The sequence below is a fragment of the Sorghum bicolor genome, chromosome 10, assembly GCF_000003195.3.
Source record: "Sorghum bicolor cultivar BTx623 chromosome 10, Sorghum_bicolor_NCBIv3, whole genome shotgun sequence".
Lineage (NCBI taxonomy): Eukaryota > Viridiplantae > Streptophyta > Magnoliopsida > Poales > Poaceae > Sorghum > Sorghum bicolor.
The window spans coordinates 55,412,594-55,435,220 of record NC_012879.2 but is presented as its reverse complement, the minus strand read 5'-3'; the positions used below and the strand labels follow the sequence as shown (position 1 = coordinate 55,435,220).

General features: G+C 46.8%; 5 protein-coding genes and 1 pseudogene across 6 annotated transcripts; 5 read left to right on the top strand and 1 right to left on the bottom strand.

Moving 5' to 3' along the window:
• On the top strand, nt 300-3,197 carry LOC8058431. Of its 2 annotated transcripts, XM_002438722.2 has the most exons (3): nt 491-572; nt 658-1,094; nt 1,614-3,197. In XM_002438722.2, exons 1-3 carry the CDS (start codon nt 491-493, stop codon nt 2,898-2,900), a joined length of 1,806 nt encoding a protein of 601 aa, XP_002438767.1. In that variant the 3' UTR covers nt 2,901-3,197. The 2 variants fall into 2 exon arrangements, with proteins under 2 accessions (XP_021304686.1, XP_002438767.1); XM_021449011.1 differs by having other exon boundaries at nt 300-1,094.
• LOC8069349 lies at nt 4,472-9,559 on the top strand (annotated as a pseudogene).
• On the top strand, nt 10,039-11,222 carry LOC8058430 (probable long-chain-alcohol O-fatty-acyltransferase 5). The gene has a single exon (XM_002438720.2). The coding sequence runs from the start codon at nt 10,076-10,078 to the stop codon at nt 11,129-11,131; it is 1,056 nt and encodes a 351-aa protein (XP_002438765.1). The 5' UTR covers nt 10,039-10,075; the 3' UTR covers nt 11,132-11,222.
• Nucleotides 13,431-15,657, bottom strand: LOC8069348 (7-deoxyloganetin glucosyltransferase). The gene is made up of 2 exons (XM_002437326.2): nt 14,848-15,657; nt 13,431-14,747 (listed from the first exon to the last, which is right to left on the bottom strand). The coding sequence occupies exons 1-2, from the start codon at nt 15,365-15,367 to the stop codon at nt 13,762-13,764; spliced, it is 1,506 nt and encodes a 501-aa protein (XP_002437371.1). The 5' UTR covers nt 15,368-15,657; the 3' UTR covers nt 13,431-13,761.
• On the top strand, nt 17,412-19,291 carry LOC8069347 (putative anthocyanidin reductase). Its single transcript, XM_021449012.1, has 5 exons — nt 17,412-17,592; nt 17,689-17,867; nt 17,989-18,219; nt 18,356-18,735; nt 18,970-19,291. The coding sequence occupies exons 1-5, from the start codon at nt 17,469-17,471 to the stop codon at nt 19,121-19,123; spliced, it is 1,068 nt and encodes a 355-aa protein (XP_021304687.1). The 5' UTR covers nt 17,412-17,468; the 3' UTR covers nt 19,124-19,291.
• Nucleotides 20,898-22,425, top strand: LOC8069346 (chaperone protein dnaJ 8, chloroplastic). Its single transcript, XM_002438718.2, has 3 exons — nt 20,898-21,611; nt 21,771-21,857; nt 21,979-22,425. The coding sequence occupies exons 1-3, from the start codon at nt 21,327-21,329 to the stop codon at nt 22,117-22,119; spliced, it is 513 nt and encodes a 170-aa protein (XP_002438763.1). The 5' UTR covers nt 20,898-21,326; the 3' UTR covers nt 22,120-22,425.

Below are 22,627 nucleotides of genomic sequence, written 5' to 3'. Positions count from 1 at the left end.
ACAGTGTTTATTTTGTAAAATATTTTGAAACTAAACAAGGCCCCAATATAGAAATGATGCTGTCATTATCAGTTGCACAGATCTCGAGGTTGGCTAGACGGCTGGGATAACACCTGCCCAAGCCAAAAAACCGCGTTCCCAAAACGCGCCAAACTTCAGGAACTTGCCAGATGCCACAGGTCCTGAGACGTGTGCACTTTTGAAGCGCCGCCGATGATCCTGGGGAATTTGCCAAAACGCGCTAGGGTCACGGGGTCCCGAGCGACGATCAGATCGATGCAATCGTCCTTGGTGCTCTCTTTTGCTCCACGGTTCCACCCTCTCACTCATTGCTCCCAAAGACGAAGCCGCTGCGCCCGCCTCTGCTGCACTAGGCACTAGGGGCTGCCGGCGAGAGCAGGCTGTGCCGGTGCATGCAACGCCGCTCGAAAAAGCCGCACGCCACGCACCGATCCATTCCATCCATCCCAAGGGCAGTCCCTCCGGTACCATGGAGTTCGGCTTCCGCGCCGGCGACCGCAGGCCGCGCTGCCCTTCCCCCGGCCCCGACCGACGCTTCACACCACCGCGAGGTAAGTAAAAGCGCCCTTCCATTCCATCCAGAGATCGATCGAGACCGCAGACTTGCTGCCTCTGAAAGTCCCCGCTCCCGCGCAGCCGGGCCCTTCCATGGCGAGCCGCCGCCGCTCGAGTGGGAGGCCGCGGCGCGGCGCGAGCGGATCATCCGCGAGGAGGTGGAGCGGCGGCTCATCGAGGAGGAGGTCTGCCGCGAGCTCGCCCTTGCGCGCGCCCGCTTCCACGGCGGTTACGGCCCCGTCCCGTTCGTCGGGCCCGACGGCCTCGTCGTGCCGCCGCCACCCTCAGGCCCGTTCTACATGCCCGACGGCCCATTCCCGCCGCCAATGCCGCTGCCCCTGATGCCGGTGGGCATGCATCCGAACCGGCCGCCACCGTCTTTGTTCGGATCGTGGGAGGGGTTCGGCCCTCGCCGGCTCCCGGGATTTGGGCAACCGATGCACCCCAATGAGACGAGAACCGGGGCCCTGCCGCCGCCGAAGCCGAGGCATCAGCTCCAGCTGCGCGAGAGCTCTGAGGTATGGGAGCACAAATGCACAATTGCCGTTTAATAGTGCCCATGCATGATGTGCTTCTTCAGATTCTTTTCCGCATTTGGTATTAAAAGGCGCTACTAGATTACTACTTTTCAAATCATTCTCATCTTCTGTTTCCATTTCTTATTGCACTCGTCGGTGTTAAACTTTAGACATCACTTAAAACTATTTGTTTGGAGCTTCCAGAGCTAAAGTGGTTTCAAATTTATAGTGGCTAAACTTTAGATCATGGGATCCAATCAGGGCTTATATAAATGCTTTGCTCGTCATTTAAAGGCCAACGGTAGCCATTTTTTATAAGTGAGCTGAAGTAAAATCTACAATCTTTTTCTTCCTGCCTCTTCATTGGTTGCTGATGCATCTTTCTGTTGATTGTTTTGTGCCCATGCTGTCTTGCATTCCTTTAGTTGGTGTCACATAATTCAATCAGGCTCCAGTGAGTTCTACATTTAGTTTGCTACATATGCACCTCTATTTCACTAATTCTTCCTAATTTTTTAGGTTCTTTCATCAGAAGCGAATGTTTCTGGTGTGAAGAGGAAGGCAGATGCGAGTTCTGCAACTACTAAACCAACAAAACTACAAAATGCGAGTTCTGCAACTACTGAACCAACAAAACTACAAAATGCTGCCAGGGACTGGAGCTGTGCACTCTGTCAAGTGAGTGCAACCAGTGAGGCTGGTCTGAATCAACATATTCAAGGGAAAAAGCACAAGGCAAAGCTGGTTCAATGTGGAGCGATCAAGGTGAAGGATACTAAGAAAAGTGGTTTGCAAGTAACTACTGGGAACAACAATGGTGCAAGCCCAAGTGATGCACCTAAGAAAATCCACATCCTAGTCGACGGAGAAATGCATCAGGTTGTTCAGAAGAGCAACTGTGTACGTTGTGAGCGCTGCAGGGTCAGTTGTACCAACGCTGCTGCTATGGCTGACCATCTGCGGGGCAAGAAGCACAGTTTCTTGAATAAAGTTTGGACGTCAATAAAAGCTGTGAGAATGAACAAGGAAGATTCAGCTGCTACATCTACATGTGAGAGAAAGGTAAATGAAGACGGACCTGCTGTAATTCCAGAGGAACTTAAGGAGGAAGACACATACATGACCAGTGAATTATGTGGAGATGGTTCTTTCGAGATTCCTATGGAAATGAAGGAAACCACTGACAAGGAAAGTAAGGAAGATTCAGCTGCTACATGTGAGAGAAAGGTAAATGAAGACGGACCTGCTGTAATTCCAGAGGCACTTAAGGAGGAAGACACATACATGACCAGTGAATTATGTGGAGATGGTTCTTTCGAGATTCCTATGGAAATGAAGGAAACCACTGACATGGCCGAAGAAGTAGATGCAAATAGTCACAATGTAATTCCTATGGAAATCAAGAAGGAAGACACTGCTAGCGAGGTTAATGGAAATTGTGCCGTGGAAACCAAGCAGGAAGGCACTGACGTGGATGTGGTCATGGATGTAAATAAGAACTTTCTGTTGAAAGTCCATCAGAAATCAAGAAATAAGGCAAGTAAAATTTTTCTGTCGAAAGTGCATCAGAAATCAAGAAAGAAGGCAAGTAAGAAATTTCTGTTGAAATTGCATCAGAAATCAAGAAAGAAGGCAAACAAGAATTTTCTGTTGAAAGTGCATCAGAAACCAAGACCAACGAAATGGCTCGGGATTCGGGAAGTAAATGAGAACAGCTCTATTGAAATTCCAGCTGAGGAAAAACATATGACGAAACCACAGATGCAGCCAACTGATTCGACAGAACCTGCGCGGAAGGAGGAATAACACGTTGCATCAGTGTTTTTCTTTTGTTAACAATAGCATTATGCGATTACAATGCCCGAGTTTTAGTATCATGTGGATCTAACGATTTTGTCAGGGGCAATGTCTAAGCAGGTTGGCTACTTGTGATAAATTTTAGAATACATCCATATTGTGTATTAATGTTGAGGAGGTTGTGTAGTTTTCAGGTCTGATGCATGTATGGTTTCAGATCCCCTGCTGCGGGTGTGCAGGGTGATGTAAACTTGGGCCTTGTTTAGTCCTCTCGGTCGGTGCAAAGTTTTAGATAGGTTGTTTTTTTATTTATATTTAATAATTATTATCTAACTATGAACTAGTTAAGTTTAAAAAATTTATCTAGTAAATTAAAAACAAAATATATAATTAGTTATTGCTTGTGGTTATTTACATGCATCTGTGGTACAGGCTCTTGGCTTGTGGATACATAATGTGGTACAGGCTCTGGGCTTGTGGATACATAACTGTACCGTAATTAGCTTTGTTTAGATGCCAATAGTTTTTTTAAGTTTTGACACATTATTTATTCATACTAACTGCTCAAAAGATTTCTCTCATAAATTATAATTAATTATAAGTAAATTATATAATTAGTTATTTTTTATCTATATTTAATTCTCAATCCGTCCAAAGAACGAAGAATCTAAACTTTCCGAATCTAAACTTTTAGGATTTTAAGTGCATCTAAACAAGACCTGAATAACAGGTTTTCTGTTACAATCATATAAAAGTGGTACATGGGTCATTCCAAACATACTGCCAGCGAATCCAGAATGTGTGGCGACTACACGAAGACATGCTACACACAGGCGGCACGGTTTGAGTTGAGCTACACCAGGTTACAATACAGCGTCAAGGAAGCAAATTTAGATAGCGAGCTAGTAGTAGTAGTAGTAGTAGTAGTATTTTTTTTTTTTTCACGATAGCGCCATTTGACAGCGAGCTACTAGTAGTTTTCGGGTTGATTCTGCAGCGCCGGTCATGGGTCATCCATCCGCGAGCCGCTTCTTCTTGGCCTCCGCCTCGTCGGTCGCCTCCACCTGCGCCTTGGCCGCGCGCATGTCCGCCTCCGCCGCCTCCTGCTCGCTCCTCGCCGTCACCTTGCCCACCTGAAAACGCACGCACATCCCCGTATGTATTTAGCAGTGGTTCATCACGCAACAGATGAGCGAGCGAGACATCGCATATATATATATATATATATACCAGGCCGAGGAAGGAGGCCTTCACGTGCTGCAGCCACTCGTGCACGGAGACGCCGGCCGCCGCGGCCTCCCGCTGCGCCTTGGACGCCGCCGCCGCCGTCGTCGTCTCCTGCTTCCTCCCGCCGCCGTCCTCCTCCATCCCCGACGAGGTCGAGGCTCGCTCTCTCTCTCTCTCTCTCTCTTCCGACGCGGGAGCGGCGTGCAAAGCAGGTAACAACAGATCACCCGAAGGCGGCTCTGTGCCTTTGGCGTTCTCTCTAGATGTCCTGGAGCTTTCTTGAGAGCGCCACAGGCCCACAGCGCAGCACAGCAGCCTGATGCGGATGCTCCTGGCGCCTGCCACGTGTCGCGATGGAGGCTCTGGCGAAGTCGGAGGCCGGTACACGTCGATCTCGTCGGGATTCGGGCATGACCTGACCTGGTCCCGAACGAAACGCATCTTTCTTGGTCCTCCTCGTTTTTTTTTTCTTTTTTTGTGGAAGGTCCTCTTACATGTTGGGCTTGTATAAGTTTTGGGCCGAGTGGTGATGGGTCGTCAGCCTTGCAGGCTCTGGCACGGAGGACGGAACAGGCTGCATTAGTCTAGGCCCACTCGATACAGGCGGTCAACAGTCCACTCTCATCTGATATATAGGGATGCAAAGGAACGGTATAATCCCGTATTGTCCGCGTCATCATTTTCTACATTTGTCTCACTCGGATTCGTGTTTGGCACAAATTAAAATAGGTACTCTCCTCGTACTTAAAAATGAAGTCGTACAAGATACAGTCTTTAAAGTATGACATTGACTTTCTACTTGTATAAAAATATTTATCAAAAAATGATATAAGTATATTTTTATAAAAATATTTTTTAAGACAAATCTATTCATATGGTTTTCATATTTTCAAACTCAACAACTTGAAAGTTATTTATAATTTACATTCTTAATGTTTGACCAAAATGTTATCTAAAAACAATTTTATTTTTTAGTATGGAGGGAGTATGAAAATAAGGTATGCCAAACTCAAAAGGGGATGAAAACATTTTCAGTATTATCTCGACCAATTTCTACTTTTCTGATTTTTATTTGGTATATCTCATTTTTGGAATACGATATATACTGTTTTTACGAGAAGTCCAACTCAACTACAGCAGGCACAACCTTAAAAAAATGATATCTTTTCTATATGATCTCGGATGAAGATATTTTTTATATAAAAATTGTAGCTCTAGATGAGATCTACAACTTTTTATTTTTTTATTTTTTTTTCATTTGATGTTAATAAGATGCTCAACAAATTAAACAAAGTTTCAAAGTATATTAATTGTGTACACACTGTTGCCACCTTAGAAAAATTATATCTTTCTTATATGATGTCAAATGGAAATACTTTTTGTATGAAAATTTTAGCATCTGTAAATTATTATGCACTTGGCCATGCATTTGTAAATTGTTATGCATTTGGTTCTATAAGTTGGTATTCCGTATATTGATTTTTCATATGTATTTGACATAATTTCTCTTGTATTTGTTCGATTTCGAAATTGCATAAGTTCGTGTTGTTTTCGTTTGCTTTACTGGTTTTGCTTTTTAATTTCGTGTTTAAATATAGAAGTAGAAAATGATTGAGATGTTTTTCGACCCATTTCATCCCTAGCCTCATCATACGTAGAAGTCTCGCCACTTTCAAGTTTGCACACGTTCCAGCGGTTTTCAGTGCAAGAAAACAAAACCCCTATAAAAAAAGTCATAGAATATTCATCTGTTCATCCCTGCTATCATACATAGAAGTCTCGCTACTTTCCAGTTTCCACACGTTCCAGCGGTTTTCAGTGCAAGAAAACAAAACCCCTATAAAAAAAGTCATAGATTATTCATCTGTTCATCCCTAGCCTCATCATACATAGAAGTCTCGCCACTTTCCAGTTTCCACACGTTCCAGCGGTTTGCGTGCAAGAAAACAAAACCCCTATAAAAAAAGTCATAGATTATTCATCTGTGCACTATACTTTAGACTAGTCTCAGTGGGAATTTTATCCGACCACACTAATTCACGAACGTTTATTTGGAATGAATTCAGCGAACGATTTCCGACCAATCAAAATATTCTTTTTAGGAAAGCACTCAATCCCGCATAATACCAATTTTGGACGCATTTAGAGACACGCAACTTCTAGGCTCCTTCCAGGCGGACGTTGCGTGCGCTTTTTTTTCTTTTCGTATGCAGCCACACGAGCGACGGTAGTTTTACTTTCATATTTTTTTAAAACCACACACATAACTTAGAAAACTGAGTTACATAGTATAACTTTTAAGATTAACTTAGTATTTCTAAGTTATACAACATTACCTTTTTCTTTTTGTGCGAAATTTATATTATTAAAACAGTTGCGAGAATAGCATTCTCTTTACGTTTTATCGGTTTTTTTCAAAAATTAATCATTCGGAAACGTAGAAAAAAGTATTTTAAAAAGGGTGGGAGAGTAAAATAAAAATAACTTTTACATCTTATATTACACAACAACTTCTATATAGATAATGCGAAGCTACATAACAAATTACATAATAGATTTGCATAACTTATACAATTATAGTACTCAGCATATATGTGTTTTTAATTGGAAGATATGCAAAATATATAATGTGTAAAATAATAAATTCAAATAACAAAGTTGACTAGAGAAACACTTTAGTTAATAGCAAAATACTAACATGGTTATCTAATATAATGTGATAACACATGAAACTAAATGAAGTAAGTTTATCAAATAAGTTAAGATGGCATACACATGAAAACACAAATTTGATATATAACTATGTACAATAAATTAATGAAATAAGTTATTTAGCATTCTTTTGTGGATGGAGGTAGTAATTTAGAATAGAGGGAGTATATAGGTTACACAATACAACATATGTACATAAGTTATCGAAATAATATATTAGTGTATATACAAAGTTGTGCTTTTATAAAAGTTATTCTACACAAACATAAGTTACACAGTGCAACTTAGCAGAATAGGTTAGCAACATAACTTAGCAGAATAAGTTAATAGCATAATTACATGTTATAAGTTAATATACATAAATTGCTACTAAAAATAAAATTCTTCGAAATATATGGAATTGGGGTCTAGTTTTGTTCATCTTGTCATGTTGAACACACTGATGCAGACGGAATTAAAAATAGACATACCGTTTACAAATTATAACAATTTGAAATAAATGTTTTGTTTTTTTGCATGGTGACGTAAGGAATAAGGAAAAGAGAAGCAGGGGAGGAGGTGGACGGTCAGCCTGTATTAACTGTTGGATCGTTCGCTACATCTGAAATGAATGAACGTCCGTAGAAATGGATTTGGGAATTTTATCTAAGTTTCATTCATATTAAATAGGCTGTCACATAGGCATTTTTAATGTTATAGCAGTGTATTTAAAAAGAGAAAGAAGAAATGAGTTTTATCTAGATGAAACTCTATTGGCACGATTACCAACTCTATACGAGTATTGAAATTAAATGCCTATGAAACCATAGAATACAACTCTACATTGAGAGTGGATGTTTCGTCAAAGTTTTATTTTGTTTCACATGAGATGGTAACCTTGGAAACAACGCTATAACCTTATAGGCATTGTTTAGATACACCTAAAAACCTAAAACTTTACAAGATTCTCCGTCACATCGAATCTTGCGGCGCGTGTATGAAGTATTAAATATAGATAAAAAAATAACTAATTACACAGTTTACCTGTAAACCACAAGATGAATCTTTGAAGCCTAGTTACTCCATAATTAGACAATGTTTGTCAAATAAAAAAATTGCTACAGTACCAAAATCTAAAAACTTTTTGCATCTAAACAAGGCCATAGCGAAAAGTCAAATGCTTCCTGTTCGCTTATCAGCCATATCTGCTAGATATTGAGAAGTATTTTTTTCTTACACCATGACAAGAACAACAGCAGCAATGGAGTGCGGGTGTGCGTCACCGGAGGCGCCGGGTTCATCGGCTCCTGGCTCGTCAAGAAGCTCCTCGAGAAAGGCTACACCGTCCACGCCACGCTGCGGAACATCGGTATGCAAGCGCGCAGATCGATCCATTGATAAATTTTGTGCTAATTGATATATGCTCTGTTTTGGCGTAATGACGCATTTGGGTGACGGATTAGTTTACGATTCCAGGGGACGACGAGGAATCGGGGCTGCTCCGGCGAATGGTCCCCGGCGCAGCGGAGTCCGGGCGTCTGGTGCTGTTCGAGGCCGACCTCTACGACGCCGCCACGTTCGCGCCGGCCATCGCCGGGTGCCAGTTCGTCTTCCTCGTCGCCACGCCGCTGCGGCACGACGCCACGAGCACCAAGGTGAGAACAGCGCACCCGCATTACCCGTTGCTCCTTCGACGAAAAAGAAGACCTCTCTGACTTCTTTTGTTTCGCGCTTGGCCGGCCGCCGGCACACGACATGCGTGCAGTACAAGAGCACGGCGGAGGCAGCTCTGGACGCGGCGCGGGTGATCCTCCGGCAGTGCGAGGAATCCAGGACGGTGAACGCGCGTCATCCACACCGGCAGCATGCATGGTGGCGTGCTCGCCGCTCGAGGAGGACCCCACCGGGTTCAAAGACGCCGTCGACGAGTCCTGCTGGACGCCGCTCGACGTCGATTACCCTCTCCGGAACGCAGATTTCGACGTGTGCAACTGTTTCTTGATCCTGCTCCACCAAATCGACGATTTTCTGGAGTCGTAACCCACGACGATGACAAGGTAGTAGTACCTCATCCTCAATCCTCATCACCTGCAGGAGTACATCGTGTCGAAGCTGGTGTCGGAGAAGGAGCTGCTGGCGTACAACGCCGCTGTCTGGCTCGGTGCCGGTGACGCACGTGGACGACGTCTGCGACGCGCTCGTCCTGTGCATGGAGCGGCCGGCCATGGCCGGCAGGTTCCTGTACGTGCGCTGCCGCGTACCCGACGTTCGGCGACGTCGTCGGTCACTTCGCCGCCAAGTACCCTCACCTCGACATCCGCAAAGAGTGAGCCTTTGTTTGCCCACTGACATCCTGCCAAGAAGGGCCATGGAGAATAACCACCTTTTTTATTAAAAATTTTGACATTTTACATTCCATCATTTCAAAATAATTGATATTTTGTATTTTGCATTTTTTTTAGAACTAAACACCCTCTTAATCTCGCAAGATGATTTGTTGTAAAATTTTCGAGTGAATTGGTGTCAGGACGGAGGTGTGGCCGAGCGTGCAAGCGCCCAGCGACAAGCTGGGCGAGCTGGGGTTCAGATACGAGTACGGGATGGAGGAGATACTGGATGGCAGCATCGACTGCCCAGTGAGATTGGGCATCCTCGATGCATCTAAGCTCATTGTGCAAGAATGACAACAAGAAATGGTGAGTAGTTAATAGTGCAATGTCATTTGTCATTTGTCGTTGTGGAGCATGGAGCTGAACTTGAATAAGTAGAAAATGCATATGATTCGTTTTCTGCATTTTACATGTTAAAACTAGCAACCAGAGCATGAGTGTGCAGTTACATGCAACCTGAATTTCCTTTCTAGGAGAACCTAATTATCCTTTAAACATAATTATCTTTTAAACATAATTTATTTATAATTAAACACGAGTAATTACTAAATAAAATAAAAATATTAGTTAAATTTTAACGCATCTAACTAAACACACCGTGAGTCGTGAGCGTCATCCGAGCTCAGATCTCGGACTCGGAGAGGAGCGGTCTGGTTATTGATGTGCAGCCAAAGGAAGCGAACAGGTACAGCAATTAATTTCTTTTGACCATATTTGGTCTTGGTCGCAATCCCAGTACTTACTGCAACTAAATAGAATTGGTCAGATGTCTCGACTGCGATTAAAAGCAATTAATTTCTTTTGACCATATTTGGTCTGGCATGCCCACAAGCCGGAGAGCTCCAAGCCACAGCCCACAGGTGCACACGCGCCGCCATGCACCACCACTCCGTCACCACCGTCCCCGCGGCGGTCACCGCCGCCATGCTTTACGCGCGCTTCGCCGCCTCCTCCACCCGCCCTGGCCTGCTCCGTCTCTTTGCGCTCACCCCGGTGCTCGCCCTGCTCCTCATCCTCCCCTTCCTCATCCAGCTCTACAGCGTCCGGGGACTCACTGCCTTCTTCCTCGTCTGGCTCGGCGAGTTCAAGCTCCTCCTCCTGGCCTTCGGCCATGGCCCGCTTCACCCTCGCATCCGTCCTCTCCCCTTCGTTTTCACCGCCGCGCTTCCGGTCAAGCTCCGGCAGCAGGTCTCCAACGACGCTGCTGCTGCTGCTGCTGCTGTCACAGTGGCGAAGCCGAAGACGAAGACGAAGACGGTCCTTCTATCTTCTTCTATCAAGTTCGCAATCATGGTGGCCATTTTTCAGCACCTCCACTACTCCAAGGAACGGACACACCCTTACGTCGCTTTCGTGCTCTACGGCGTCATCACCTACTGCATCCTCGACTCCGTGCTGCCGTGCCTCGCCGCGACGGGGACGGCAGCACTGGGCATGGAGCTGGAGCCACAGTTCAACAAGCCATACCTCTCGGCCTCGCTGCAGGACTTCTGGGGCCGGCGGTGGAACCTCATGGCGTCGGCCGTGCTCCGGCCATCCGTCTACGACCCTGTGCGCGCGCGCCTGGGCGCCGCCGCCGGCGTGCTGGCCACCTTCCTCGTGTCGGGCCTCATGCACGAGGTGGTGGTGTGCTACTACCTCACGCTCCGGGCGCCGACGGGAGAGCTCACGGCGTTCTTCCTGCTGCACGGCGCGTGCGTGTGCGCCGAGCGATGGTGCGCGCGCAGGTGCAGCGGCGCAAGGCCACCGCGCCTGGTGGCCACTCCACTCGTCATGGCGTTCCTGGCAGGCACGGCCTGTTGGCTCTTCTTGCCTCCTATCTTCGGCGACGGCATGGACGATCTCTATATCGCCGAGGCTGCTGCACTCGCGTCATCGTTCCGTGATGTCGGCGCAAGGGTTCTTTTAGTGTTTACACAAGTCGTCGTCTAGTCCTCCAGTCACTGCGTAGAGTCCAACTCGTTGGTGTGTGACCCAATTTAATATCAATAGAAAGAATAATATTTTTCATTGCTTATAGATAATATATTAGGACACTCACAATCCAAGATTCTATCATAGAGTCTAAGACAATTAATTATATATTATTTATAATATTTTGCTGATATGGCAGCATATTTATTGAAAAAAGTTAGAAAAAATAAGACTTGAAGTCTTATTTAGACTCTAAGTCCATATTGTTCGAGATAATAAATAATTTTAGACTCTATAATAGAGTCTACATTGTAAATACCCTTAGCATATAAATACTTTTTGGTATTGATTACTCTATTGACGGATTTTACAATATTTCAGCTAGCTATTTTAGTCCTACGGATCAGTTTTGAGTCAGGTTATTGAAGGAGCTGATGGAAGATTCTCGCAGCACATGATTTCACATGATTTTACAATGTGCCTCTGAATTTTGAACGTGATTTCGCTTGTGCTTTTTTTTGGAAACAGTGCATATTTAATGATGCCACAAGTAATCTTGTTGTATCAGTATATTTATTATTTAATGTCTATAAAACTTGAATAAAACTACATTAAAACTGATCTAATTCAATGCAGATCCCCAGAACTCACCTCTCACCTCGAGAGCAAGACGATGTCCAGTGATCCATTGCATAATCCTATCCAAGGCCTTGTAACTTCCTTCCTAAATCTCAAATTTTTTCAAGATTCTCTGTCACATCAAATCTATACATGCATGCATGGAGTATTAAATATAGATGAAATCAAAAACTAATTGTATAGTTTATCTGCAATTTGTGAGACGAATCTTTTGAGCCTAGTTGGTCCATAATTGAACAATATTTATCAAATACAAACAAAAATACTACAGTGTTCCAAGAAAAACTTTGTTGAGGAACTAAACACGACCCAAGGGTCTTCTCCTCACATGATCCAAAAAAAACTTTTACATCTCTGGTATTATGAAGGCTAGAAACAACTATATATTTAATAACATACAAACTATACAGGGACTATATCATGAGATTAATGTTGATATTCTTGTAGCCCCAGCTGATGCTCCTTTTGTATGAAAAGTCATGGTTGAAAGTGTAGATTTTATTGATAAGTTCAAGCGAACAAAGAACTTTGTTTGCAGATCATGAACAGGATATGACGCAGAACTCTTCCCCTGTCATCCCTGCACTAAGATCAATTGAAGAACATGAGCAGCACCATCAAAGGTCATAAGTCATAACTTCATCATAAGGCCAATACTTCGTCAAAAAAAAAAAAAAATCGTAAGGCCAATCGTGCACGACCACCAAAGCTCCTGTTGTTTTGATTGCAGTTTGCAGATATAAAATGGAACTCTGATTGCAGCCCTGATCCCAGACTCCGTAGCTGCCAAACTGGCTGTGTAAAGCAACAGGAAAAACATGAGGCTGAAAGTGACGCGAAATGACGAAAACGAAACTAAAGCACTGCACCGTGATGGTTTCCTCAAAACTAAACAGACTGTTGTGCATGAAAGCGCATTTTTAAAGTCCAAAACGGATTGGCGAACAGGTTGGTGAGTACAGTGACCATGTTTTGATTTGCTTTGCTTTTCTCACAATCCTAGCAAGCACAACGCACAGATGGCCGGTGTACGTACCCATCAAGCTAGGACATGCCCTGTGCTGTGCCCCCGATCGAGAGCTCCAACAACAACTCGTAGTAGCGACAGCCCACACACAGGCCACAGGGTGCACACGCGCGCAAAGGCTTGGCGCCGCCGATTGCACGACGCCATGCACCACTCCGTCACCACCGTCGTCGTCCCCTTCCCGGCGCGCGGTCACCGCCGCCATGCTTTACGCGCGCGCTTCGCCGCTTCCACACGCCCCGGCCGGCCTGTGCCATCTCTTTGCATTGCTTTCACCCCCGGTGCTTGCCCTTCCTCGTCCCGCTCTACGGTACTGCGTGTGCGCTGCCTGCGCCGACCGCCGAGCGGTGGTGCGGTGCGAGCGAGGCCGCCGCGTGTGCTGACGACGCCGCTCGTCGTGGCGGGCACGACGCGCGTGCTGGCTGTTGTTGCCTGATATCTTCGGCGACGAGATGGAGTGGCGTTATCCTTCCATGATGTCGGTTGTCGGGGAACGGGGGAAGGGCTAGTACGGAGTAACGTAGCTCGAATCCGTACAGAGCTTATTAAGACTCTGTTTGGCACAAGTCCAAATGGCTCTGGTCCTAGTTTTTGAAACCGTTGAAGTTTTCGTGTAGTATTTAAAGTAGTTTGGCACCCATATCAGCTGCAGGAGGGATAAATCGAAATGCATTAATAATGTTTTTAAAGTCTTGTTTCTTAACAAATAATGTTTGAGACCCTTTTTTTAGAGAAAAACAAATTAAACTCTTGTTTTAAGGAGCTCTTGGAAATGGTCTAACTACCGTGCAAGGCGACGAAAGGGGAACGCTATCTTTCCAAAGGCATACATCACTCGGTCACAAAAGTCGCGAAATTGGCGCTACCCCCCAAAAAAACACAACCATTTCATTTCCAGACTCTCGCTACAGCCGGTAGATGATCTCATCATCGTTCATCCATCGCTCAGCATCGTCAAAGTTTGATCAGGGCCATCCATCATTCAAGCCATTTTGAGTGAGCCGCCCAATCGTGCCGGAGAGAGCAGCACATCGTTGATGAGCCTGTCGAGGTTCGCGAGCGACCTCGCCGCCGACCCCGCGGCGGCCTCTTTCCACTCCGCCGCCCTGCGCGCCATCTCCTTCCCCTTGTCCCCACCCATCGCCTCCCGTATCCTCGCCTCCACGGCCTCCCGCCGCACGTCGCCGCCGACCTCCATGGCCACGCCCCACTCGACGCACTTGTACCGGCAGTTGGTCTGCTGCTCCGCGAAGAACGGCCAGCACAGCATCGGCACCCCGGCGGCGAGGCTCTCCAGCGTCGAGTTCCACCCGCTGTGCGTCAGGAACAGGCCCACCGCCTCGTGCCGCAGCACGGCCTCCTGGTCGCACCAGCTCGCCAGGAGGCCCCTGCCCTTGGGGGTCGCCTCCAGGAACCCCGGTGGCAGCGCCGCCGCCGAGGAGGAGGTGTCGCCCTTGACGGCGTCCGGCCGGACGATCCACAGGAAGTCGTGGCCGCTGCTCGCCATCCCCGCCGCGAACTCCGCCATCTCCTGCCCGGTCATCACCGTAATGCTCCCGAAGTTCACGTACACCACCGACCGCGGCCGGTGCTTCCTGGCGTCCAGCCACGCGAGGCAGGACTGGTCCTCCCGCCACAGGCTGCAGCTCACCGCGTCGAGGCGGGGATCCCTGCGGACGACGACGACCTGCTCCGTGACGGAGACGAGCGGGCCGATGGTGTATACCGCCGGGATGACGGCGCGCATGGCGTCGAGCGCCGGCTGCTCCAGCTCGTCGAAGGTGTTGACGACGACGGCGGACGCGTACTCGGAGCGCTCCACCTCCTGTAGCTGGAAGTTCAGCAGCACGTCGTTGGGGTCCGTGGTGCGGAGGAAGGTCGGCAAGTCCTTGAGCCGCGTGTGCTTGCTCATGCCTGGCGCCCAGTCCACCGGCATGTCCATGAACCCGTTCGTCAGCTGCTCTTCGTCTGCGCCAGCCGCCAGCCACCGGAAAAAAAAATTCACATCGCTTTCGACGGATTGGATAGGGATGCAGAGGACCAGAGGTAGCTAGAGAATATATACTACCTTGGAAGGGGATGATGCCCATGTCGATGAGGAGGCGGAAGTTGCGGTAGCCCATGTAGCCGCAGGCGCTGGCGGTCCAGAAGAGCGCGCACGGCACGCCCATGTCCCTGGCGGCGTCGACGGCGAAGCTCATGAGGTTGTCGGCGACGACGCACGTCACGCCGTCCAGCCCGGCGAGCAGGCTTCGGAGGTGAGGCGGGCAGTTGTGCTTGGTGGCGTAGCTGATGGTCGCCGGGTCCTGCGTGGCGTCGGCGTCGGACTCCGGCAGGCCGTCCGGGATGGTGGCGAAGCGGAACGACGACGACGACGCCGTGAGGCCCGCGACGGCGGCGCCGCGGGAGCGGACGAGGCGGCGGTGGTTGTACTCGGTGTTGACGAAGGTGACGCGGAAGCCCCTGGCGTGGAGGATCTTGGCCAGCTTCAGCATCGGCGTGATGTGGCCCTGCGTCGGGAACGGCACGCACACTGCGTGCGGCTGCGGCTCCGGCTCCTGGCCGGTCGGGAGAGAAGCCGCGCTCATGTTTGCCTTGACTCCTGGGACTGGGAGAGTCTCTGGAAGGGATCGAATTGTTTCTTGTTTGTACAGTGCTAGGATACTCCGCCGTGCAATGGCCTGTTTCGTGGCAGCGGATGCGCAGCGCAGCAGCCACGCGTCACATGGCCATTGGTAGGTAGCAGCAGAGGCGCTCAGTAGCGGCAATACTCCAACAGATATAGATTTTTATTTATGTATGTTTATTAACCGCTGTTTAATTTGGCTTTGCCCTCAATTTTTGTTCTGTCGAGTACAAGACTTGAGACTCTTCTGAAATTTTGATTTGGGACGTGGGAATCCCATAGAGTGCAGCTAGGGAAGTGTGGCATGGGACTATTCAGTGGATAATCATTAGCTTAAGTTCTCGTAATTTACTAACTCTTTTGATTTGAATGTTGAATCTGGTAATGTGTATTTTGGTAAATTACTTGCCAATTATTTTCTAACATTTTAGTGTCCTCAGGTTGCCCAAGAAGCACGAATATGGCATTGAGAAGAAATTATTAGATAAGGGCACTCACAATGCAAGACTCTACTACAGAGTCCAAGACACTTAATTATACATTATTTATGGTATTTTGCTGATGTGGCAGCATATTTATTGAAGAAAGAGGTAGAAAAAATAAGACTCCAAGTCTTATTTAGACTCCAAGTCCACATTGTTCGAGGTAATAAATAACTTTAGACTCTATAATAGAGTTTGCATTGTGAGTGCCCTAAGATTAATAATGATGCTATCATCAATGCCTTTCGTATCTGCAAATGTTAGAAGAAATTTTTAAAGTAATACTTATAGTTTGTTTGATGACAATGTTTTTTGGATGCATTCAATTAAGTTTATTAAAAATATCACCATCATTATTGTTATATTAAGGCTTTACGTGGCGTGGCTCCAAATGGCTCTAGTCCTTGTTACAATGTGCAGAGTACTTAGAGCTAGTAAAATCAAGAGTAGTGGTTTCACATATTTCCTAGTTCATTTTTAGTGGAGAGAGAAAAACATCTTCTCATTACAACTCAGGGAAGAGTTAAACCCGGAGCCGCCAGGAGCTCTATCATATAGAGCTTGTTATTAGTTACTTCCTTTATATACGATTTAGATGTCGTTTAGAACAGCGATACGGTCTCCAAAACACAACTTTGACCTTTTATTTTTATAAAAGTATTTAGAAAAATGATCTATTATACTTTTATGAAAGTATTTTTAAGACAAATCGATTCATATAATTTTCACATTTGCAAAATCTAACTTAAAAGTTATTGATGATTTTATTCCTAATGTTTGATCCAAACCTTGTCCATAACGACATCTAAATACTATACGCAGAGAGTACATGTTATTGACTTTTCATACACACTTTATGTAAAACACTAATAATATGCATTTATAGCCTAATTGGTTGATAGCCAAATTTTGATTACCAAAACTTAGGTGAGCCAATATTTTAGCAGTCTGGTTTGCTACCAAGATTTGTCAATATCTCACAATTAAATTTCTTGTTTTGGCAACCTTTTCTTATCAAATCTTTGTCATGACAACTTTTGGTAGACAACGTAGGTCCATATATACTGTACGGTCAGCCTGTGACTCACCTCTTCCTCTTGCAACAGTTATTGGTGTGAGTGTGAGCTCCAGCTCACTGTAGATCTAAAGTCTTCTCTCACGTCTTCACTTTGCTCTAACCGAGCATAAATATGATGATGCAATTTACATCGTGTTATCATTGTACTTAGACGCTGTTTGGTTTGCTTTGTTAAAGTTTACCGCCCGTCATATCAAATATTTGGACACATACAAGAAATACTGAATATAAACCATTTACAAAACTGAAAACACAGCTAAAGAATAATTTGCGAGACAAATTTTTTGAGCCTAATTATTCCATGATTTAACACTAATTGTCAAATAAAACAAAAATGCAACCAAACACCCTCTTAATTATATATGGTTTGACTATCCGTGGAAAGGTCAATGGATGTGCCAGCTCTCGATGTCGGTATGTCCTAGCTTATATTCTCAGCAAGGTCCCGCACATCCCCTACTCCATCGAGCAGGGAACAAAGCTTGACAGCAACGGGAAAGAACATGAAGAACAGCAGCAGTGAAGTGCGGGTTTGCGTCACCGGAGGCGCCGGGTTCATCGGCTCCTGGCTCGTCAAGAAGCTCCTCGAGAGAGGCTACACCGTCCACGCCACGCTGCGGAACATCGGTGCGCGAGCTCCTTCTCCCTTTAATTTCCTAGCTCCTAGTTTTGGTCGTCGTCGCTCACTCTGCTCCGATTCATTTCGGTGACCGCGCGCCGCAGAGGACGAGGAGAAGGCCGGGCTGCTGCGGCGGTTGGTCCCCGCGGGCGCGGCGGAGCGGCTGCGGCTGTTCCAGGCCGACCTCTTCGACGCCGCCACCTTCGCGCCGGCGATCGCTGGGTGCCGGTTCGTCTTCCTCGTCGCCACGCCATACGGGCTCGAAGCCGCCGCCGGCTCCAAGGTGAAGTATGCCACATCGCACTTCCGTTAGATCCATCCCCCCTTCGTCCCAAACAGAAATTCCGACTTGGATCTGCAAAGGAATCAAAGGATCTTGATTTATCGTGCGTGCTGTGCGGCAGTACAAGAGCACGGCGGAAGCTGCAGTGGCCGCGGTGCGCGTGATCCTCCGGCAGTGCGAGGAGTCCAAGACGGTGAAGCGCGTCATCCACACCGCCTCCATATCGGCCGCTTCGCCGCTCAAGGACAAGGACGAGGCGGGCGCCGGCGGCGCTGGGTACAAAGATTTCATCAGCGAATCTTGCTGGACGCCGCTCGACGTTGACTACCATCTTCGCAGCGCACACTTCGATGTGAGCAACTACTGACAGAGAGTCTGATACTGATGATTTCTTAAACTTTTAGTTAATTTTTTAGCTAAATCTTCAAACTACGCAAACTCTAATCTGCAAACGGGCAAATTAAACATTTGTCCATTTGCATTTGCAGAAGTACATTCTGGCGAAGCTGCAGTCAGAGCAGGAGCTCCTGCGCTACAACGACGGCGAGAGCCCGGCGTTCGAGGTGGTGACGCTGCCGCTGGGCCTGGTGGCGGGCGACACGGTGCTCGGCCACGCGCCGGAGACGCTGGAGCACGCCGTGTCGCCGGTGTCCCGGAAGGAGTTCTCCTTCGTGTTCCTCCGGCTGCTGCAGGGGCTGCTCGGCTCCGAGCCGCTGGTGCACGTCGACGACGCCTGCGACGCGCTCCTCTTCTGCATGGAGCGCGCCTCCATCGCCGGCCGCTTCCTCTGCGCCGCCGCGTACCCGAGCATCCACGACGTCACTGACCACTACGCCAACAAGTTCCCTCACCTCGACGTCCTCAGAGCGTAAATCTTTTTGCGCCATTACATATGCACGCACGAGAACAGCACGATTAAATCTCAACTAAGAATGCTTCAAGAAATGAATGAACAAGATGCACCCATACAGTTTCACTCTCTCTCTCTCTCTTTTTTCCTGGTATCTCTATTATCTTTACCTGAGATATGATCTCTGGCGAGATCAGATTATTTGGTCTGATACTGATGTGTGCGATGGATTATTGAATCTATCTGTGTCAGGACGGAGGCGGTGGTGGCAAGGGTGCAACCTGAGGGGGACAAATTGGGAGAGCTGGGATTCAGGTACAAGTATGGGATGGAGGAGATCCTTGATAGCAGCGTTGCCTGCGCAGCAAGATTGGGTTGTCTTGACGCAGCCAAGCTCAGCGTGTAGAAAGGATGGATGTAGACGAAGGGTGAACGTAGGAGCACGGCACTGTTGTCTTGTTCGTTGGGGTGTTACACGTTCCAAAATGACAGTGAATGTACTAGTAGCAAATAAACTTTGAATGTAATATGTCCTTTCATGTGGTCTGTGGACGTTAAGTTCGGTTCTAATTTCCGCTGCTGTGAGCACAAGTTCAATCTACGTAGGGCATGGGATGTGAAAATGCGTCCCGGCTCTAAAAAAAACAGAGAGATTTGCTATTTTTCAGGTGTCTAAAAAATAGCATCAACGGCTGTGAAACATCAGATGGAGATCTAAATTCACACAAAAAAATTAACAACAGACAATTCTTTGTAAGACAATCAGAAAATTATGATCTAAATTGATAGAAAGAGAATTATCAATAAATAATTCTTTGTAAAATTATGATCTGAACTGACAAAAAAAAAGTGCGAATCTTGAAGCAAGATCAAAGCATCGCCTCATCGCCTGAAGCAAAGATAGATTTTGGACGCGTGCTTTTTTAGAAAAAGCGTACAAAAAATCTACCTATATTTCTAATTGCAAGAAAAGTATGCGCGCGGTGCCTTTGCACAAATTTCGCGGTGCTTGCGCCGAACTTTCGAAAAGGAAAAATCTCAAGCAAAAGAATTCCTCGGCGGATAGGGCATCTTCGTTCCCCACATCGAGGATGCCGAAAGGGTTTGGGTGAGTCCCCATCGACGCTGACTAGGAGCATTGGACCGAGCTCCTGTAGTCCTATCCGTAATAAAAGTCTGCAAGAGATACTAATTTGTTTTTTGTTTTTTAATAAAAGAAGAGATACTGCTACTATATATATATATATATATATATATATATATATATATATATATATATATATATATATATATATATATATATATGTCAAGTGGTTGTGCCGTAACGGACGGAAGGCGGGAACGGGAAGGGAACGTGCTGCGTCCGTGCAGTGTCGAAGGGTCACCGTCTAACCGATGAGGCGGTCACAGCCACACGCGGCAGTGGGTCTGGCCTTGTCGAAGGCCTTGTTTAGTTCCCAATCCAAAAAATTTTCAACCATAACATCAAATGTTTAAATATACATAGAATATTAAATATAGAAAAAAATAAAATAATTACATAATTTAGTTGGAAATCATAAGATGAATCTTTTAAGTCTAGTTAGTCTACGATTAGCCTTAAGTGCTATAGTAACCTACATGTGCTAATGATAGATTAATTAGCTTAATAAATTCGTATCGCAGTTTCCAGCCGAGTTATGTAATTAGTTTTTTTATTAGTATCCAAATATCCTTCCGACATTCTATGAAATATTTGATGTGACACCCAAAAAAAAAATTTCTCACTCCAATTAAACAAGGCCTTACTTCTAAATTTTTTTTTACAAAATAGAAATAATAGCCCTTTCGTTTGTATTTGACAAATATTATCTAATTATGGACTAACTAGGCTTAAAAATTTGTTTTGTAAATTACAGATAAACTGTGCAATTAATTAATATTTTTATTTATATTTAATGCTCTATACATATGTCGTAAGATTTTAGCGATGAGGACTAAAACTTTTTGTAAAATTTTTTTTGAACTATTATCCGTCCACCGCAAGTTACCGCCGCGCGTCCTCTGCATACCATCCCACCGTCCCCGTCCCGTGACAATTCCGCCGACCACGACGCACGCATTGGCCGGATCTGCCGAGGCCTGGCCGCCTCTCTCCTCTCTTCTCTTCTCTTCTCCGCCCGGGCAAAAAAAGCACGCGGCGGCGACAGAAGCTTCCCCCGTTTCCCACGCCCTCGGAAAACCCGCGAAGATGAGATAGGAGGACCACGCGTGCGGCCGCGCTGTCGATCCCAGTCCCAGCCGCTAGCGGGGAACCGCGGCCACGCCTGCGGAGACCGATCCAAAAACGTGCGCCAAGGGCCGGCGTGAGAAACCACGGTGGTTCCTCCGTGATCCAAACGTGCCGAAAGGTTGCCCCCCTATCCGGGGGCTCCTCTATCCATCTTTATAACCCTACCCCACGCGCGGCTCCCACGCAGCATCCAAATCCAGAAGCACCCCTCCTCCGGCAGCTCATTTGCTCCGTCGTGTGCGTCAATCAAAGACGCCATTTCCTTCGTGCTCCTTCCTGTTCATTCCTTTCCTTGAAACCCTTTTCCCCGTAAAGCTCTCCGCTGCGCGTACTTCGAATGGCCGTCGGAGGAGGCGTGTGCGTGGCGTCGCCCTCGTCCTCGCCGTCGTCGTCGGTTGAGGCGCCGTGGGGGACGAGGAGGACGAGGACGACGACGACGACGAGCGGGGCGCGACGCGGCGCCGCGGCGGCGGCGACCAGCGTCAGGTGCAGCATCGTGGGCGAGGCCGGCGGGCCGGGCGCCTCCGGCAGACTGGCGGAGGACCCTTACCGGACGCTGCGGCTGCGCCCGGGCGCCACCCGCGGCGAGGTCAAGAAGGCCTTCCGCCGCCTCGCGCTCATGGTGCGTGCCGCGTGCGTGCGCAACTCCTCATCCAGCAACCATTTTTCTTCCCCCCGTCCATTTCACACATTATCAGCGCTGACATTTACAGTTTACCGCGAGAGTAATTAACCAGTAATTCTGATTACCCTTTTCATCTTGTCCTGCGCGTTCGTGCAGTACCATCCGGACGTTCGCAAGGAGAAGGGAAGGGAAAGCGACGGCGTCAGCGACGTCCAATTCCAGAGGATTAACGTGGCGTATCAGGTGAATTTACCGCCTTTGTAACCAAAAAAAAAAAAAAAACTTCCGTTTATGTTTCAGTTTCACCTCTTCTGTTGCTGATTGATCTGACGCAATCGAATCCACTGGATGCATGCTGCTGCAGATGGTGATGAGCAGCATGAGGGAGGCCGACGAGCGGCTGGAGTACTGGCGGCTCAAGTACGGCCTCACCGACGAGGATCTCGACAGGTACAGGCACCACCTCAACCAAGAACACGGTGACGACGACTGGTTCGACATGTGAAGCAGCCAATCGGTAGACAAGGATTTTATGTACATAATAACCCTGTTTATCCGCATTGACCCGATTAAATTCTTGTTGCCATTGCGGAGGCACCAACGGTAATTTGGTCGGCGTTGTGTATATTGAATACCTCTCCCCATGTTTTATAGCGGGTGAAGGGATACAGTTAGACTAAAAGTGTAGTGTCATTTGTGTTTCAGAAACATGGGAGAAACCCCACTTCTTGTTTATATACTGTACAAAGATTTAGTTGATCTTAATCATGTCTGCAAGTGCTATGTTCATGCTTGGCGATTTTTATGAACCTGTATGGCTGTATTGTTTTGTGTTCCTGTTTATGTGAGGCCTGACTGACAGTACCTTGTCCTCCCCTAACCTTTTTTTCTGAAGAAAATGAGACTATCTCAGACGATGATGCATCGTTTTAAGTTTAGAATTCAGATGGTTTCCTTCTCTGAACCTTTAATCCGCACTCAATATTCAGTGGACACGCATCGTTCATCACATC

Excerpts from the sequence above, each read along its gene's own strand:
- LOC8058431 (XM_021449011.1), top strand. The coding sequence starts at position 414 with ATGCAACGCCGCTCGAAAAAGCCGCACGCCACGCACCGATCCATTCCA. Across the intron at positions 1,095-1,613 it reads AGCTGCGCGAGAGCTCTGAG|GTTCTTTCATCAGAAGCGAA; the intron begins GTATGGGAGCAC and ends CTAATTTTTTAG.
- LOC8069347 (XM_021449012.1), top strand. The coding sequence starts at position 17,469 with ATGAAGAACAGCAGCAGTGAAGTGCGGGTTTGCGTCACCGGAGGCGCC. Across the intron at positions 17,593-17,688 it reads CGCCACGCTGCGGAACATCG|AGGACGAGGAGAAGGCCGGG; the intron begins GTGCGCGAGCTC and ends CGCGCGCCGCAG. Across the intron at positions 17,868-17,988 it reads AAGCCGCCGCCGGCTCCAAG|TACAAGAGCACGGCGGAAGC; the intron begins GTGAAGTATGCC and ends GCTGTGCGGCAG.
- LOC8058430 (XM_002438720.2), top strand. The coding sequence starts at position 10,076 with ATGCACCACCACTCCGTCACCACCGTCCCCGCGGCGGTCACCGCCGCC.
- LOC8069348 (XM_002437326.2), bottom strand. The coding sequence starts at position 15,367 with ATGAGCGCGGCTTCTCTCCCGACCGGCCAGGAGCCGGAGCCGCAGCCG. Across the intron at positions 14,748-14,847 it reads GGGCATCATCCCCTTCCAAG|ACGAAGAGCAGCTGACGAAC; the intron begins GTAGTATATATT and ends CGGCTGGCGCAG.
- LOC8069346 (XM_002438718.2), top strand. The coding sequence starts at position 21,327 with ATGGCCGTCGGAGGAGGCGTGTGCGTGGCGTCGCCCTCGTCCTCGCCG. Across the intron at positions 21,612-21,770 it reads TCCGCCGCCTCGCGCTCATG|TACCATCCGGACGTTCGCAA; the intron begins GTGCGTGCCGCG and ends GCGTTCGTGCAG. Across the intron at positions 21,858-21,978 it reads GGATTAACGTGGCGTATCAG|ATGGTGATGAGCAGCATGAG; the intron begins GTGAATTTACCG and ends ATGCTGCTGCAG.